Source organism: Myotis nattereri (assembly GCF_964212035.1).
Source record: "Myotis nattereri genome assembly, chromosome: 9".
Taxonomy (NCBI): Eukaryota; Metazoa; Chordata; class Mammalia; order Chiroptera; family Vespertilionidae; genus Myotis; species Myotis nattereri.
This window is the reverse complement of record NC_138084.1, coordinates 24,281,361-24,297,518: the sequence shown is the minus strand read 5'-3', so window position 1 is coordinate 24,297,518 and position 16,158 is coordinate 24,281,361. Positions and strand designations below refer to the sequence as shown.

The window sequence follows — 16,158 nt, the reverse complement described above, 5'->3', positions numbered from 1 at the left end:
CAGAGATGTGATAGGGAGAGAGTGATAGGCAAGTGAATGAAGAAGCTTATGTATGCTGGTTGATTTTAGATCTTTTAAATGTCATCTTTCCAATTTACCCTGATAGGCAATTGACAAATGATATTTTGCAAGCCAACAACAACAACAAAAAAAACACCTTGTTTTTAAAATCCCCATTTACTGCCTTGACCATACAAAGTAGATAATATTTAAAAATAACTAGTTTCTGGTTCAGTCAAATGAAAATGCAAAGCGAGTGTCATAGTGATACCTCCCACTTATGGAGTGTCTGCTTTGCAAAGCCTTTTCAGACATTCCCTTCTATCTTCCAAAAATTGCTGTGTTGTAGGTCTTACTATCATTGACAATGAAAAAGCTACAGGCAGGGTGAATATATTTCCACCTGAATTAATACTGATATATTCCATTGGGGAAGCTAGACCAAGCCAAAATCTCACACACAGAAATATGCAAGACCAGGGGGGACAAAAGTAAGCTAGGTTACTGTTATTATTATTTTTTAGGTTAAAAATATACCCCCTCCAATTATTTCCCCTGTTCTTATCACCTTCTAATCTGCCTGATTTCAGAGGACTACGTATTGAAATGTCTTGCCTTCATGCTGAGAAGCTCTATGTAAATATACATAAACAGTGACTACCAGGTGCACCATTTTTAAAGTGACATCCATTTCCAGGACACTTTAGGTGAAACCATTTCATCTCACAAGTCGAGGATGTGTGTGTGTGTGTGTGTGTGTGTGTGTGTGTGTGTGAGAGAGAGAGAGAGAGAGAGAGAGAGAGAGAGAGAGAGAGAGGATGACGTGACACTTTTGAGGTTTAAGTTGTTACAAATCCCGAAGTTAAAAGAATGAGACTGTTAAGCATTTCCCCTCCTTGTCTCCCAGAGACGTGAAATCTACAATTTTCTCACTTCCGCTGTCAGATAAATTGGCAAGTCGACTAAAAGGATAATATTCCCTTAAGGGTGCATTCATTCGAAACCCTAGCAACTGTATTAGGCAGCAGCGAGTATTCGCTAGCAAGGAATCTAGCGAGGAGAGGGAACTCTACAATTTAGAGTGACAGATGCTTTTTTTCTCATCCATCAAGACGCCTCAAAATGTCACAATATTTACACCTCTTCCTTGGTGAATTAGAATCCAGAGACTGGCAGACAGGAAAAGAAAAAAAAAAAAAAAAGATGCGACTGGTTGTCGCTTGACTGGGGAAAAGCAAGCGTTGCACCTTTAAATTCTGCCCCACCATTCCCCGTGCTCCCCCCTTCTCGGGATTTTGCAATAAATCTCCCAGTTCTGCGTTCAGCCCTGCAGATCCGTATTTAAAACAGCACCATCTGGGAAGGGTGGGTGGTGATGGTGATGCGGACTCCTTGGAGTTCCTTTGCAGCACGCTTGGAATTGCATCAGACTGATCAGAAATCCCCCCGCCCCCGAGCCCAGCCCCTCCCGCCGCGCTCCCCGCCCCGCCCCTCCCATCCCCTCCTTTCGCGTAGCTGTGACTGAGAAAACGACTGGATCTCGGAACAATCTGTGCTCCACTCACTGCAGGCAGGCTCCGTAAACCCTGCCCTACGCTCTCTTTGTGTGCCGAGCAGCCTATCACCGTCATCTGATCCTAGTGCCTGTTTTTATTTATTTATTTATTTATTTATTTATTTATTTTCCCTTCTAAATCTCCACAATATCCTCGCGTTACCTACGAATCCATCCTTTTCACCTGAGCAGAGAGGAGATGCTTTCTTTGGCTCGCTAGCCGAGTCAGGTCTTGAGTTTCCCCCTACGCTCCCCCCACCCCGAGCCTTGGCCTCTTAATTAAGAAGGACTGATCCGGGAAGGAGGAGTTCAAAACGCCCAAGCCCTGGGGTAGAAAACTGCCCGGGGCCGGGCTCCGCGACTGGAACAAAGGGCCGGGGAAGGAGTGGGCTGAGGGTGATCGGAGTGTGGACAGGTCGGTGGCCCCCGAGCAGGACGCACAAGTCCCAGGGCTCCCAGAGGAGAGGGGGGAGGACAAGCTGCCGCGCGGTCTAGCCGCGCCGGGTCCCCTCGGGATGAGGCGGGGGAGGTGGAACGGAAGGCTGGGAGGCTCTGAGCAGCTTCGATCTCCTCCGCCCCCGGCCCACCGGTGCGGCGGCGGCGGCGGCGGCCCCGCGGCGAGGCGGCCGCCCTCCTCCCGCGCCTCCCGGAGCAACTCGCGGTGGCCGGGCGGTCTGCACGGCCAGCTGATTGGTGGCTCTGTGCAGCCTGCGCGCGGAGCGTTCTCCTCCAGCCGCCCGGGTCCCCTCCCCAGCCCTCTCCCAGCTCTTCGGCCCGGAAGGGACCTTCTCCTCTCAAGCAGAGGCCCCCCTTTCCTTAGTTACCCCGACTGACTCGGACTTGGGCTCAGTGAGGCATCCGGCCAGGCGGGGGAGCGGAGCGCAGTCTCCGCGGCTCCCCTTCCCTAATGAAAGCGGGAGCCCTCTAGGGCAGTGTCCGAAACTCGTGGGGAGGGAAGGGAAAAAGGAAAAGAAACATCCAGGGAAGCGTGAGGGCGATGGAGGGGAAGAGAAAGAATAAGGAAGGGATGGAGGCTGGAGGAGGGGGCGGGGTGAAAGAAGGGGGGGGGCGAGAAGGAGGCAGGGAGAGGGAGGGAGGGAGGGAGGGAGGGATACAGAATGAATCCTTCTCACTAGAGGAGCTGAAATTACCTTGATTCATTTTGTGTTGGAAATGTAACGTTACCTCCTACCCTCTCCCCAACCTCAACCTCCTCTTTCCTCACCGCACATAACCTCCACCGCCTCATTCTAAATGGTACAAAGTAAAAATTTAGAAAACCGGATCTTGTGTAAAAGGTTCATAATTAGTAATGAATCTACTGTACACACACACACACACACACACACACACCCGCAAAGAGAACGGGAAAGAGGGAGATGAAGGAGAGAGAAAGAGGGAGAAATCTTACATTTGAAATCAGACGTTTGCAGGTCCAAGTTAACTAAACTCATTATATTCACAGGAAGACAGCACATTCCCCCCCTTCTCTCTTTACCCCAAGGCTCTCACCTAGGGCAATCCAAACTGGGCAAATACCAAGAAACAACCCCCCTCTCAACCTCTCTACCTCCTCCCCTCCACCACGCGTCCTCTCGGGAAGCTCGAGTATCAAAATAGCTCAAGAATTGGGGTTGCGGGGTCCCCGCCCCGGTGCTTACCTTCTTTGCGGCTTACACCACCCCGGTGGCTAGATCCTGGAGATAAACACTTGCATTTCCCAAAGTTAACCCAGTATACCAACCCGGAGCTTGCCCAGAGTCTATTCCAGCCTACACCGCTAGGAAGCCAACTTCAGCGAGCTCAATGAGGGGACCAAACTGGGGTTCGCTTTCCAAATGCTCCGCTCCAAAATCCGACTCTTCAGTCCCGATTTCAGTGTGAGCTGAACCTCAGAAAAGGCGCTTCTTAAGGGCGGCACGGGGCTGGCTTTACAGTGGGGCCAAGCCGGCTACCTAGAGTGCCACCACCTCGGACAAACCCGTTGGCTCTGTCCAAGGTGCTGAATGGACCCGGCTCTCCTCGATTACACACACCGGGAGCAGCAGGAGGAAAAGGCTAAAAAAATCCCTAATTAAGTGACACTTGATATTACTCTGGACGGTTTCTTTCACTTCCTTACGTTTTGTCACGTGCGGACGGCTTTGCCAAAGCCATCCTGTTAATAGTTGATCACATGTTGATGAGACCCTTTTCTTCTATGAGAGGATTACCCGTTTCCTTATCAGTGATAAGCTCTTCTGACTTATTTTTCTCCCACCAACTCCACCCCCATTTACACCCAAACTCCCAGTCTCTACCCCATCCTTATCCCCCACTCCTCCACAACCCCACTCTCTAATAACATTATTGTTTTTAGATGGCAATTAATCCCCTCGCGAATGTCAATTACATGCCCATCTATAAATCACAGAATATGCTCATGCACCACACATAGAGGCAAAGAATGAAATGCAGGAAAGCTGGAAGAGAAGCATCAGCCTTGAACAGCCAATATAACACACACACACACACACACACACACACACACACACACCCCTCTCCAGCTCCAAGTTAGTTCCACGCAGTTCCACATTGCTGTGTTAAATCGCAAATGATTCCAATTAAAGTTGCACTGTGTAAAAAACCCGATTCTCCTGGCCTGAGTAGCTGCTGTTCTTTGGCGTGTGAAATGCCCGGAAGAGCTGTGGTGTGCCCGTTGTTAAGCAACATGTCAAGATTTTTCAATTATAATGCAGGGTGTATTGCTACTCACCATTGTGCCTTTGCTGTCCTGGAGACTCAAGTGTCTTAAAATCCCGTCTCCCCAACAGATGCTGGAAGGTAATGTGTCTTGTTTGAAGTCATCATGTGAGAAGTTCGGCTTTGCTCAGTGGATCGCCCACCACTTGGTGTGACTTATGAATCTAATAACCCTTTGCAATATCCGCAAGCTTAAACTCTCAACCACCTTGGCGACTACAGAAGACAAAGCAACTGGGATCGATGTGGAAAAACCTATAGATTTACGCAAACGTCCTCACTCGGAGAGACACGTTCCCTTTTGAGTTCTTACGTGATTCTAATGAATGAGTGAGGATGCCAATGACTGCCCAACTGCCCTGCTCTATAGTGGTTGGTTCCTGGAGCTGCCTCCCAACCGCTCGTCACTGGGTCCTGGTACAGAAAGTTCCCAGGGAAAGTGAGGCGTTTCAGGGTACCCTCATAAAAATAGCCCAGCCTGCACACCGCTCCCTTGCCCCCTGCTCAGGTCACACTTGGGGCTCCGGCAAAGCTAAGCTCGGCTGGGGAGCTGTCTCTGTCGCCAGGTAAGAAAACCTTCGTCTCGTCAGGCTAGGGCGGGAAGACCGCTGGGGAACTTGTTGCTGAACAGCGCCAGCAGGCTATCGCTTTAATAATAAAGCCGGAAAAAACGCACGGGGAGGGGGCGCGGGGGGCGGGGGGGGCGGCCACGAAGACGACTGACTCTCTGTCCTGTTTACGTGACCAGCTCACTGTGACTCCCTTGGTATAAGGGAAACTTCTAAGAAAAGTTCGTGCCCCTCCCCCTCCCCCATCATGACTAAGGGTCTCCTGCTGATGAGGTCGTGAGTGCTGATCGAGTGGGGGTGGGGGCCAGGCGGGGGGCGGGGGCGGGGGCGGGGGGAGGTTGTGTGTGTGTGGGGGGGGGGGTGAGTGACTTGTCCTTGGGAACAACTACGTGCGTTCCAGCGCGCCTCCATCAGCCCGGCGGCTTTCCCTTTCCGTCTTAGGGACTGATGACTAGGCGAGAGGCACCGGGCAGAGCCACTAGTTGCCCACGGGAACCTGTGTAAACCCAGCTTTGGAGCGGCTGCATTGAATGAAGTTGTAACTGCGTTCGTTCCAGTGGGTGAGGGCTTTTCCAAGGCGAGTGAGCAGCCCGGGTACGCAGCTAGGTCGGCCAGGCAAGCCGCGGAGTGTGGAGCCGCAGGCACAGGCAGGGAGGGGTGCCTCCGCAGCGGCGGGGCGCTCCGCGTCCGCCCGGTGCTGCTTCCCTGGAGTCGCTTCCGCATCATCCGGGGGCTCCAGGTCCGCCCGGGAGCCGAGGTGAGCGCGGCGGGAAGCGGAGCCGCGCGCAGGAGGAGCCAGGGCTGGGACTGCGAGCAGCGGGAGGGGGCTCTCCCAGGAAGCCCCGCGGTTGGCACCCGCGCTTCCCCACCAGAGGCTGCGCAGGCTAGGAAGTGGGGAGGTCACGTGTTGGCAGAAAGTAACTTAGAAGGGAAAAGATGAACTTCCAGGAGAAAAAAGCACTATAAAACAAGTCATTTTCCCACCCCCTTTCATCACTGCTCTCTCCCCCGGGTGTAAAATACAGGTAAAGGCGGGAGAAATGGAGAAGGGAGCCTCGCTCTGCTGGAGACCTGGGGAGAACTCGGGGAATCTCAGGCAACAAAGTGTAAGTCGATCATTGGCAACTTTCCCCAGCCTCGGGAGGCGCTAACCCAAGGTATCTTTCCACTGACGCTGCCCTTTGCCTCCCTCCAGCCGGCTCTTGCACAGCTGAGCATGGGCACCGCGGATGACTGTAAACCAGTTGTTATGGAGATGCCGGTTGCTCCGAGGAGCGCAAATGCCCTGGGAAGTCTCTAGACGCATTTCAGGTTTCGTCGTTTTGGCACCATCACCACTATTTTACTCTCCACCCCGGGTTCCCACGAAGGAGAGCCTCCCAACTGCGTCACAGGCCCTGGCTGCGAAGCTATTGACTGCAGGGATGAAGCAGATAGATGCTGCCGAAGATGGTGGATAGCTCTTAAGTTTCAGACTACCAAGCCCTTTCCCATTTCCAGTTTCTTTATGCCAATCAAAAGTGCTATACTTGAGTGTCATTCGTGCTTCCTTATGTGTAAAACCTCAGTTACAGGACAGAATGATCAGAAGCAACAGAACATTAGCACTTAGTGGCTACTTCAAGGTCATGATCCCTTCCCCTTCCCATCCCAGAAATGCCTTCCTTATGGAAAACAGGCTGTACTTCCTAATTCTGTATATGGACCTATGTTCATTGGAGCTCCCATTGGTACCAGGTTATTATTACTATAAGTAAGTTCAGTGTTTGGTTCAGATTGCTCTATAGATGTTTCCAGAACCAACCTAGCTTATTCTAGGTTCCAGCCAAGGTACATATAGACAAATGCTGGCCAGACCTCAGTAGGGAAAGTTCTAGACTTGCCAGGCTCCTGGAGACTTAGGGTAGGTCATCATGGAAGGATGCCAGACATCCTCACAATAACCAGTGCAACAGTCCCCTTCAACTGAAAGGACTGCTCAGAGTGCCCACAAACTGCCACTTTTTTGTTGATCCATGAGTTAGCCAGCAGATGCTGCCCTAAGACTGGGACAGCTGGCACATGCCATCCTCAGAGGTCTTGGGGTATAGATTTTGTGGACAAAACTGGTTTCCTGAGAGTATAATACATAATACATCATACTATAATTAAGTTCCCTTGCCTACTCAGTGACTCTAGTATAGATCTAAAATCTTGGAAATAACATAGGTAGATGACCACTATGTGGACATAATTATTCCCCACTGTCATCTATATAACATATTTATCTGACTTCTTTTCAACAGTTTGTGGTCTATAGAGGGACTATCAGTTATTCTCTGGTGGGTCTTTATTCTGAAAATTAATGCCATTTTATAATGGGGTATCCTGAATTGCTAGCTTGGATGCTCAGGGATTCAGAACATGAATGACTAATTCATTTGAAATTATTTAGACCACATATGATTGCACTAAAAACAGTTCCCAAGGAATATTCTTGACCATTGTCTTTCTTTCTTGGAGTCATTACTAACACCTACAATATATGAAGCAAGATGAGGGGTAAGAGTTGCTATATAAATAGAGAATTGCCATAGAGCAGGGGTGGGGAACCTTTTTCCTGCCAAGGGCCATTTGCATATTTATAACATCATTCATGGGCCATATAAAATTATCAACTTAAAAATTAGCCTGCTATATTGGTCAAACATTTCATTAACTCAGTCTTAATGCTAGACCAAATGATTTCTCAGTCTTTATATGGCCCTTGGGCCAGACATTCCCCATCCCTGCCATAGAGAGTTGTGAAGAGGAGTGAAGAGATGGTGGTGACACACTTTTTTTTCCCTCTCTCGATTTCTCAATGATCTGAGGGAGAATTTTCTCCTCTTGGTACAGTACCAGCTCTCCATCTTGTTATCTCCATCTACTCACATATTTACTTTCTTTCCCCATCTGATGAAATGCAGTGTTTACTATATGCAAAGGTTGTAGTCATTTCATTTGTTGAGATAGATGCCAACCACTGTACCTGCCACAATTTTAAACTCAGGAGCGCTTATTCCTGAGGTCATCTCATTTTCTCCACACAATCTTATATGGATATCACATTTCTCCAGGTTTACCTGACCCCATTCATTTTTAGTAATGGGAAGAGCATTTCAAACTGAACAGTAAACAACTCTTGTTTCTTAAAGAACATTACCTAACAATGTAGCCAAATTTAAAGTAAAGTGTATTAATATAACCGAGAAGGAAGGATTTTTGCTTTTAAACCATGAGTATTATGTTCCTTAGGTGAATTGGTTGATGTTCACATGCAGCTTTCTACCAAAGCCATAGTTAGAAAGCTTGTCCTCTGCTTGTACCTTTATGAAGACGGGTACAAATACTAATTATGGGCTAATCAAGACTAGGTGGCACGATCCAGTTATAAGTGGGGATGTAATGTAAAGCATAGGGAATACAGTCAATAATATCATAATGACTTTGTATGGTGATAGAAGGTTATTAGAATTGTTGTGGTGATCACTTTGCAAGGTATATAGATGTCGAATTACTATGCTGTACACCTGAAAATAATATAATATTGTATGCTTTAATTTAAAAAGAGTAGGAGACATAAAAATAACATTAAGTAGATGTGTGAAGAGTCAGAATTACTGGGAGACAGGTAACAAAAGAGTAGTCTAAAAAAATCAGAAATGAAAGAACTTTTCTTTTTTCTTAAGGAATTAACAGTACTTGGAATATCTCTTGAGACAAAGTCTACTCTCTTGATTTTTAAAAGGCAATTCAGCAAGTCACATTAAAAGGAATGGTTTGGGTACTTTCTCCCCCATATCAAGGCAGCAGTGATGAGATAGTACTTGTGTTTTTTCCTCCCATCTTTTCTTTCCAAACCTCTTTGGTTGTAGTTAATTACCAGGCTCTCCATCTCACCTTGCATTGGGTAAATTACTGGATAGATTATTTCCTTTCTTCCCTCTTACTCCTATTTCTCCTCCCCTTCAGTACCTAGTCTATGCCAGGCACTTTGATAGGAACTAGTGATCTGTATAGTAACAATTCCCTACCCTGAAGAATCTTAGAGTTGAATGGACCCAAGATCTAATCTCTTAAGACTTAGGAAGTAAGGTGAAGATTATATAATTGAAGCATGTTTGGTTAATTATTGCCAAAATGTCATAGTGCCTTCTCCTGGTCACTAACTCAGGATCGTTTGTTATAGTGAATGAAGAAGAGTGTTCACAGAGAGGCTTCAGATAGTGGCATAACTGCTGTTTTAGAGGCTTGAAAAACAGATAGCAAAAGAGTTCTGTTTATGATATGAAGAGTGATTCTGACCAGGTAGGAAGAAAGATTGGCTCTCTTAGTCACTTCCTGATCTCTAATGGTTCTCCACAGGCTATAGAAGGAGAGGCAAAGAATCACGATGCACAATTTGGAAAGCTTTTTGAAAACAAGAAGAGGCAATGATTGCCAAGAACCTGGTGTTGAGATCATATTTAAAAAGAACTCAAGGAATCTTCCATCTACAAACCTAGTTTAGTTATGAAGAAAATAATCAGAGCATCAAAAAGATGCAAGCAAAAGAAAACCTTGGAAAAGTGATGAGGAGAAGTGGTGATTTAGTTGTAGTAACCTCTGTGCATTCCCAAGCCGACAAGTAAGCATGAGACAGAAGATCTGGACATGACTTAACTCAATTTCAGGAAAACCAGACAACCCCATAATGAGGCCAAAGCAAGACCACATGGAATATTAAAAAAAGAATTGAATGACTCTTTCTAAACCATTTTGCAGACAAGAGATGAAGTATGGTTAGCTAGTAGGTAAGAAGTGAAGTTGCTGATATGAAAAGTTGATCAGAGATCAAGACAGATAAAGAACATGTCAGGTCAGGACTTGCAAGAAAATATACTTAGCTAAGTGTAAGATCATATTAGAAATCAAATAAAATAAGAAAATCACATAACTTAAGATCATGGAAAGGCAAGTGAAAACTAACAAAAGTGGTAGAGTCTATATCACAGTGATACCTAACTAGATATGTATGAGATCTAAACTGCTGAGAACATCTGGAGGAAAAATTTCACAGGTGCTAAAGAATGCTTATGATAATTTAATGCGCACATGAATCTCCTGGGCAGTTTGTTAAAAAGCAGAATCTGAGTCTAGGGTGCCCACTAAGATTTGGCATTTTTACGAAATTCCCAGGTGATTAGGTTGGACCATACTTTGCAAATTCTGCTGCAGCCTATGGTATCATTTACATTATGTCTTCATCGAAAATGAGCTAATCCCTTTATTAACTGAAGTGAATGGCAAACAACAAAAAATAATTTGAAGAAGAGACCCATTCTTTTAAACTTAATGTTACACAAATCAAAAACTCACTCTTGAATCCATTAATTCTATAAAGTTCCTGAACACAATGGATGTCAACTGCTCATTATCAATAGGACTGGCCATAGTTTGAATGTTTGTCATTTCAAAAGTATTGGAATACAAGAGAATCAGCTTGGAATATTTTGGGCATATTGCAAATCTGCAAAGGAGTCAGGGAAAATTATTCTAGTCATGCAAAGAGGAATGGTTAGGTCATATTATGAGTCCTGAGCTCATTCTGGTCTTCTTTCTATAAATAGGTTATTTTGGAACTAGAGAAGGCATAGCAGAAGGCAACCAGAATGACAGAGGGATTTGGGGAATTTGTTTCTGCTGAAAGGTTAAAGAAACTAGGTCTGTTTTCTTTTGTAAGGAGAGAAAGATGGTACCTTACTGAGGTGATAACATTCTAAAAGTGGTGGAAGTAATAGGATGAGACAAGAGTGCCTTATGGAAACAAGAGTAGAAGGGTTCTGGCAAGGAATGAAGGCCAGAAGAATGGCTGTAGCTTTTCTAAAGGCCCTCAGTTAGCAGTGTTTCTATTGGCAAAATTCCACTAGTCACAAAGGATAGGTAAACACTGGATTTAGATCAGGAAAAAAGTGAGAGACAGAAAGTGAGTAGGCCAGGGGGGACTCTTATCTCTTTATTCACTGAGAACATTTCAAATGGGCATTAATTAATCCTATGAAGCCCTGCACTCAGGACACATGGTGAACTTTACCGGCATTCCCCAGACTCAAGGACTCTGCTTCTGTAACACATCACATTTCTGTTTCCTCTTTATCCCTAAATGGTACTTTTTCCACTAGTTCAATAAAGAAATGTAAATAATCAGTTACAATACTCAGGGCTCTTCCTCTAAGTTACTTTATCCTCTGCACCAGGCCTGGGAAACATTCTCTTTTTCAGCTGATAGAAAAAAAGCATTGCCCATGAATTTGCATAAGAGATCCTTCATCTGAATCCTGAAGTTCAGAGATGAGGAGGACTTGCTGGTCAACACCATCATTTCTCAGTAGAGGAATATAGAGCTCATAGGGTTAATAATTATGTAGTTTTGTTTATTTGGTATTGGAATACATACACTTTCCAGAAACTTTGAAAATCCCCCAATGAACTGTCTGGAAAATATCAGTCATATCATGAGTTCACTGAGAACTCTAGTCCTCTTTCAAAATTCAGCTTTTAGTTCTGTGTCTTTTCAATAAGACAACCTTTGGGAAGGGGTTTGCCCTAGGTCCACTGCTTTAAGTGCTCTCAGGCTGCTATTAATGATAAATAATTCAGCAAAGCAAGTAGGAGAAGGAGGCAGTTTTCTCTAGCTTTTCCTTGAAAGATATAAGGCCCCATATGCATGCTATTATCTCTGTCTCTGCCTCCACCGGTACAACATGGGATTTTCAATTTCCACTTCCATACTACCTTGTACCCCTCTGCATCCCGAATAAGGATTAGCCCAAGGAATAGAAGAGGAAAGTATTCCAAAAAGAGAAAGAAACCTCCGTGAAGCCCCTGAGGTACGGTATTCGTTAGAGCTGTGTAACAAATTGCTCCAAAATTTAATAGCTTTAAATTAATATCATCATTTATTACACCATGTTTTCCATGGGTCAGGAATTATCAATCAGCTTAGCTTGGCAGTTCTGGCTTGGAGGTGAAGCAAGCAGGTCAGTTATGAGGTTGTGTCAAGATTTCAGCCAGGAAACCAATCATCTGAAGATTGGATAGAGACTGGGGTCTCCATTTCCAGGCCATTCACGTGGAAAGTAAATTGGTGCTGTCTGTTGGTGGGGGCTTCAATTCCTTCTACGTGGACCTCTTCTCATGCTGCTTGAGTGTCCTCACAATATGGCTTCCCCCAAAGCAAGCAGTCCAAGGAAAAGAGGCAGGCAGATGCTCTCCTTTTTATTGCCTAGTCTTGGAAGTCACACAGGTTCCCTTTTGCCACATTTTATGTGTTAAAAGTGAGTCACTAAGTCTGGCCTACCTGCAAATAGAATAAAATTAGACTTCATCTATTAAATGGGAGATTATCAAAGAATTTTATAAATTACCACACATGGGAAAAACTTTGACTTGTATATAATACCAAAAAGGGCAGTGCACCTTGGGCAGAGTGGAAGAGGGAGGGAGGCGTGCAAGATGAGATTGGAGAAATAAGCATGTGGGTTGGATTATGCAGAGCCTGTAGATCTGCCGGGAGCCGGTCCATGCTTGCTGTTTCAAGGGACCTGGCATATATGGCATACTGTTCTTAATATGTTTGCTCACCTTCTTGGCACTATGTGTTTTAACCAAGGTCTCTGAGAAAGGTTGTTTCCCCAGGTAGGGATTTTCCCCTGAAGTTAGGGAAGGAATAAAACCTCTTAATTAAGTGCCAGGCGGGTAATTAATCACTTTAACTATGAACAATCATGCTTAAGCTACATAATTTTTACTCCCTGGAATGGAGATAAGAAACGCCCTAACCTTTGGAATAGAGATTGATAGGATTGGAATCAACTGGTATAAATACAGATGTAACAAGACAGAACTTAGAAGACAGAACCTACACACAGAACTTAGAAGACAGAACCTACACAGAACCTAGAGACAGAAGAACTTCGCTGGAGAGAACATGGCAAAAGATCCTGGACTGAACCTGACTACAGAAATTGGCAAGAGAACCTGACTAGAACCTGGTGACTGAACCTGGCTGGAGAACCTAGCAAGAGAACATGGATACAGAACCTGGCTGGAGATCCGAACCAGAACTTCAGTGGAGATCCTGAACAGAACTTGGCTAGAGACCCTGACAAGAGAACCTGGCTATGATGATCACCTGAACGCTGCCTCTGTGTTATTCCTTCTTCGCCAACTCTGTCCACACCTTTGGGGACCCCTGGACTCGCTGGGGCTGGACCCTGACATAGATCTTTTTGGATTTTTGTCCTCAGGGCTTTGGAAAACCATAAAATTGAAGGAGTTACATGATTAACTTTACATTTTAAAGTGATTCCTCTGGCTGCCCTATGAAGACTGGATTAGAAGAGTCTAGGTATGGAATCCAGGTAGGAGTCTATTAAAGGTCAGGTGAGAGATAATGAAGGCTTAGACTTAGAAAAGTGGGTGAATATGAGATATATTTTGGAGGTAAAGGACTTGGTTATTGATTGGTTCATTGGGAATGAGGAGAGAGGATTCTAGCATGAGCAAGGGCATGTTTGAAGGAATCATTTATTGAGTGGAGAAGTTTGGAGGAAAGCAGATTTACAGTATAGGTGAGGGATGGGGGTATCAAGAGTTTAGGTCTTTTTAAATTTGTATTTATTTTATTTTTAAAAAATATATTTTTCTTGATTTCAGAGAAGAAGGGGGAGAGAGAGATAGAAACATCAATGATGGGAGAGAACCATTGATCAGCTGCCTCCTGCATGTCCTCTCACTGGGGATTGAGCCCACAACCCAGGCATGTGCCCTGACCAGGAATCGAACCATGACCTCCTGGTTCATAGCTTGATATTCAACCACTGAGCCATGCCAGCTGGGCAACAGTTTAGGTCTTTTAATTCTGATAGCCGCAGTGGAGACAGATTAAAATGATAGTTACCATCCACTGGGCACTAACTCTCTGCCAGGCACTGAGTTCAAGACATTATCTACATTTTTCTGTTTAATCCTCTCAATAATATGACTGTTATTGGAGAAAAAATATGGAGAGGTTAACTAACTTTCCCAAAGTCAAACAGCTTGTAAGCGATAGAGTCGGAATTAAAACTTAGGATTTTCAGATTCCAAAGCTTATGCTTTCAATCATTAGACTAAATTTACTCCTCCTTGCCTTCTTTCTCCTTAATATATCCATTATTACTTTTATTGCAGTCCACTTGTGTTAGAGTATTGTGACAAGCCAATCTCAATGAATTAACTGTCCCCTCCATCTGCTATGCTGTGGCTGGTATATGATTGAAGATTAATATAATTTTGCTACAAAAATTAGAATTAAACTGCTCCTTTTATCTCTGGGAAGACTTGTTTTCTAGCCTCATGCAACATAGAAATATAGGTTAGAATGCGAGGTGAGACTGGAAGAGTATTGAACACTAATTGCACTATGTTTCAGGAAGTCTTAAGCCATTTCTGGACTCTCCCCCTCCCCCACCTCCATCCTAAAAAGTAGCAAATGCATCCTAGAAGAAGCCTAGATAAAACATAGGCAAGTTCCTTTCTAAGATGCAGGTTATTCTTGAAATCCAAGAGCTACAAATCAAAGATGGGGTATACACTGCAAATTAGGGGGCACTAATGTGATGACTCAGAGTCCCAGAATGGGTCTGAGTTTACAAATCCCTGAAGAGATGTTCCCAAAGTCTTGACAGATCTATGTTGAGGCAGAAACAAGGACATCATATTCTCCAATATTACTGTGATTCAGAATCTAAATAGTGACCTGAATGCCAGAAATGTCAGCTAAGAAATGGGAAAAGAAACAAGTTAGCCAGAGATCTGGGTCTGCTTGAGAGGGTGGTGAACCCAGTTATTTGGAATGAAGATAATTGTAAAAAGCTTAAAATTTTGAGAGAAAAGGAGGACTCTCTGGCTCCCACACTGGGTCTTTCTTGGTGGCTCCTGCCTCTGTTTCCTGCCTCCTGTAAATCAGGAATCATCTGATGTGTTGGGCAAGGGACTACCCTGGAAAGAACTCTTAATTCTGACTCTATTGCTAATTGTTTTGTCTGACCTTGGCTAATGGTCCTCTCTCTGGACCTAGTTTTTTCCATTTATATAATGACATTAGATTTGCATTGGTTATGGGCTGGATTGTATTTCTCCTCACCCCCAATTCATATATTGAAGTCCAATCCTTACTACTTCTGAATATAACTTTATTTAGAGATGGGAGTCTTTAAAGATATGATCAAGTTAAAGTGAGGATGTTAGGGTAGGGTTCTAATCCAGTATGACTAGCTTCCTTATAAGAAGAGAGAGACACCAGGGACATCTGTGTCCAAAGGAAAGACCATGTAAGGACAAGCAAGAGAGTGGCCACCTATAAACCTAGGAGGGAGACCTTAGAGGAAACCAACCCTGCTGCCACCTTGAATTTGGATCTCCAGCCTCCAGAACTGTAAGAAAATAAATTTCTGTTGTTAAAGCCATCCAGTTAGTGTCAGTGGTATTTTGTTATGGCAGCACTAGAAAACAAATATCCTATCTAATAATAGACAAACATGGTAATTGACTATACCTTTGCTACACCTCCCATTGGCTAATCAGCACGATATGCAAATTAGCCACCAACAAAGATGGCGGTTAATTTGCATATGTAGGCTCCAAGCGGTAGAGTGAAGCCTGACAGCCCGGGGCCAGTGGAGCAGTGAAGCCTGATGTTTCCGGGGCCGGTGGAGCAACGAGGCCTGATGTTTCCGGGGCCGGCTCCGGCCAGAACTCGGCCAGAGCGAAGGCCTGGGCCCCGGGTGCCAGAGGCAAACCAGTGCCAGCAGCCAGGGGAAAGGAAGGCCTATTGCACGAATCTCTTCATGCAACAGGCCTTATATATATATATATATTCCAAACTGCCTAATTATTTGCCTTTCTATTTCTGTAAAATTTCCTTCAGTAGTTTTAGTATTGGGATTGATTGAAGTGGACTGTAAATTCTTTGACAGTTTTCCCATGAAGAGGTGGGATCAATCCCCCAATCCTGGTGGACCCTGTGCCTGCTTTGACCAACAGAATAAAACAAGATACTGTGGCTGTTTCTGGGTCCAGGACTTAATAGATTTTTAGCTTTCTCTTCCTATCTCTTGGAACACTTGCTCTTGGAGCCCTGGGCCACCATGTCAGAAGTCCAACCACCTGGCTGGAGAGATCGTTTGAAAGGCGTGAGACTAACATGGCGATGGAGAAGGGCCCCGCTGAGCCCAGCCTTCCAGTTTG

The 16,158-nt window shown here is 45.0% G+C and overlaps 1 protein-coding gene across 3 annotated transcripts in view; it reads right to left on the bottom strand.

Annotated features, from left to right (window-relative positions):
- Positions 1-4,480, bottom strand: part of BDNF (brain derived neurotrophic factor) — a 55,503-nt gene extending 51,023 nt beyond the window's left edge. Inside the window, exon 1 of one of the 3 annotated variants that reach the window (XM_081099576.1) lies at positions 4,311-4,480. In XM_081099576.1, the coding sequence (XP_080955702.1) occupies positions 4,311-4,313 (3 nt within the window). In that variant the 5' untranslated portion in view covers positions 4,314-4,480. Of the gene's footprint in view, positions 1-3,216; positions 3,580-4,310 lie in introns of those variants that run through there. The other 2 variants (XM_081099575.1, XM_081099577.1) reach the window with 2 other exon arrangements.
- Positions 4,481-16,158: the final 11,678 nt, after the last annotated feature.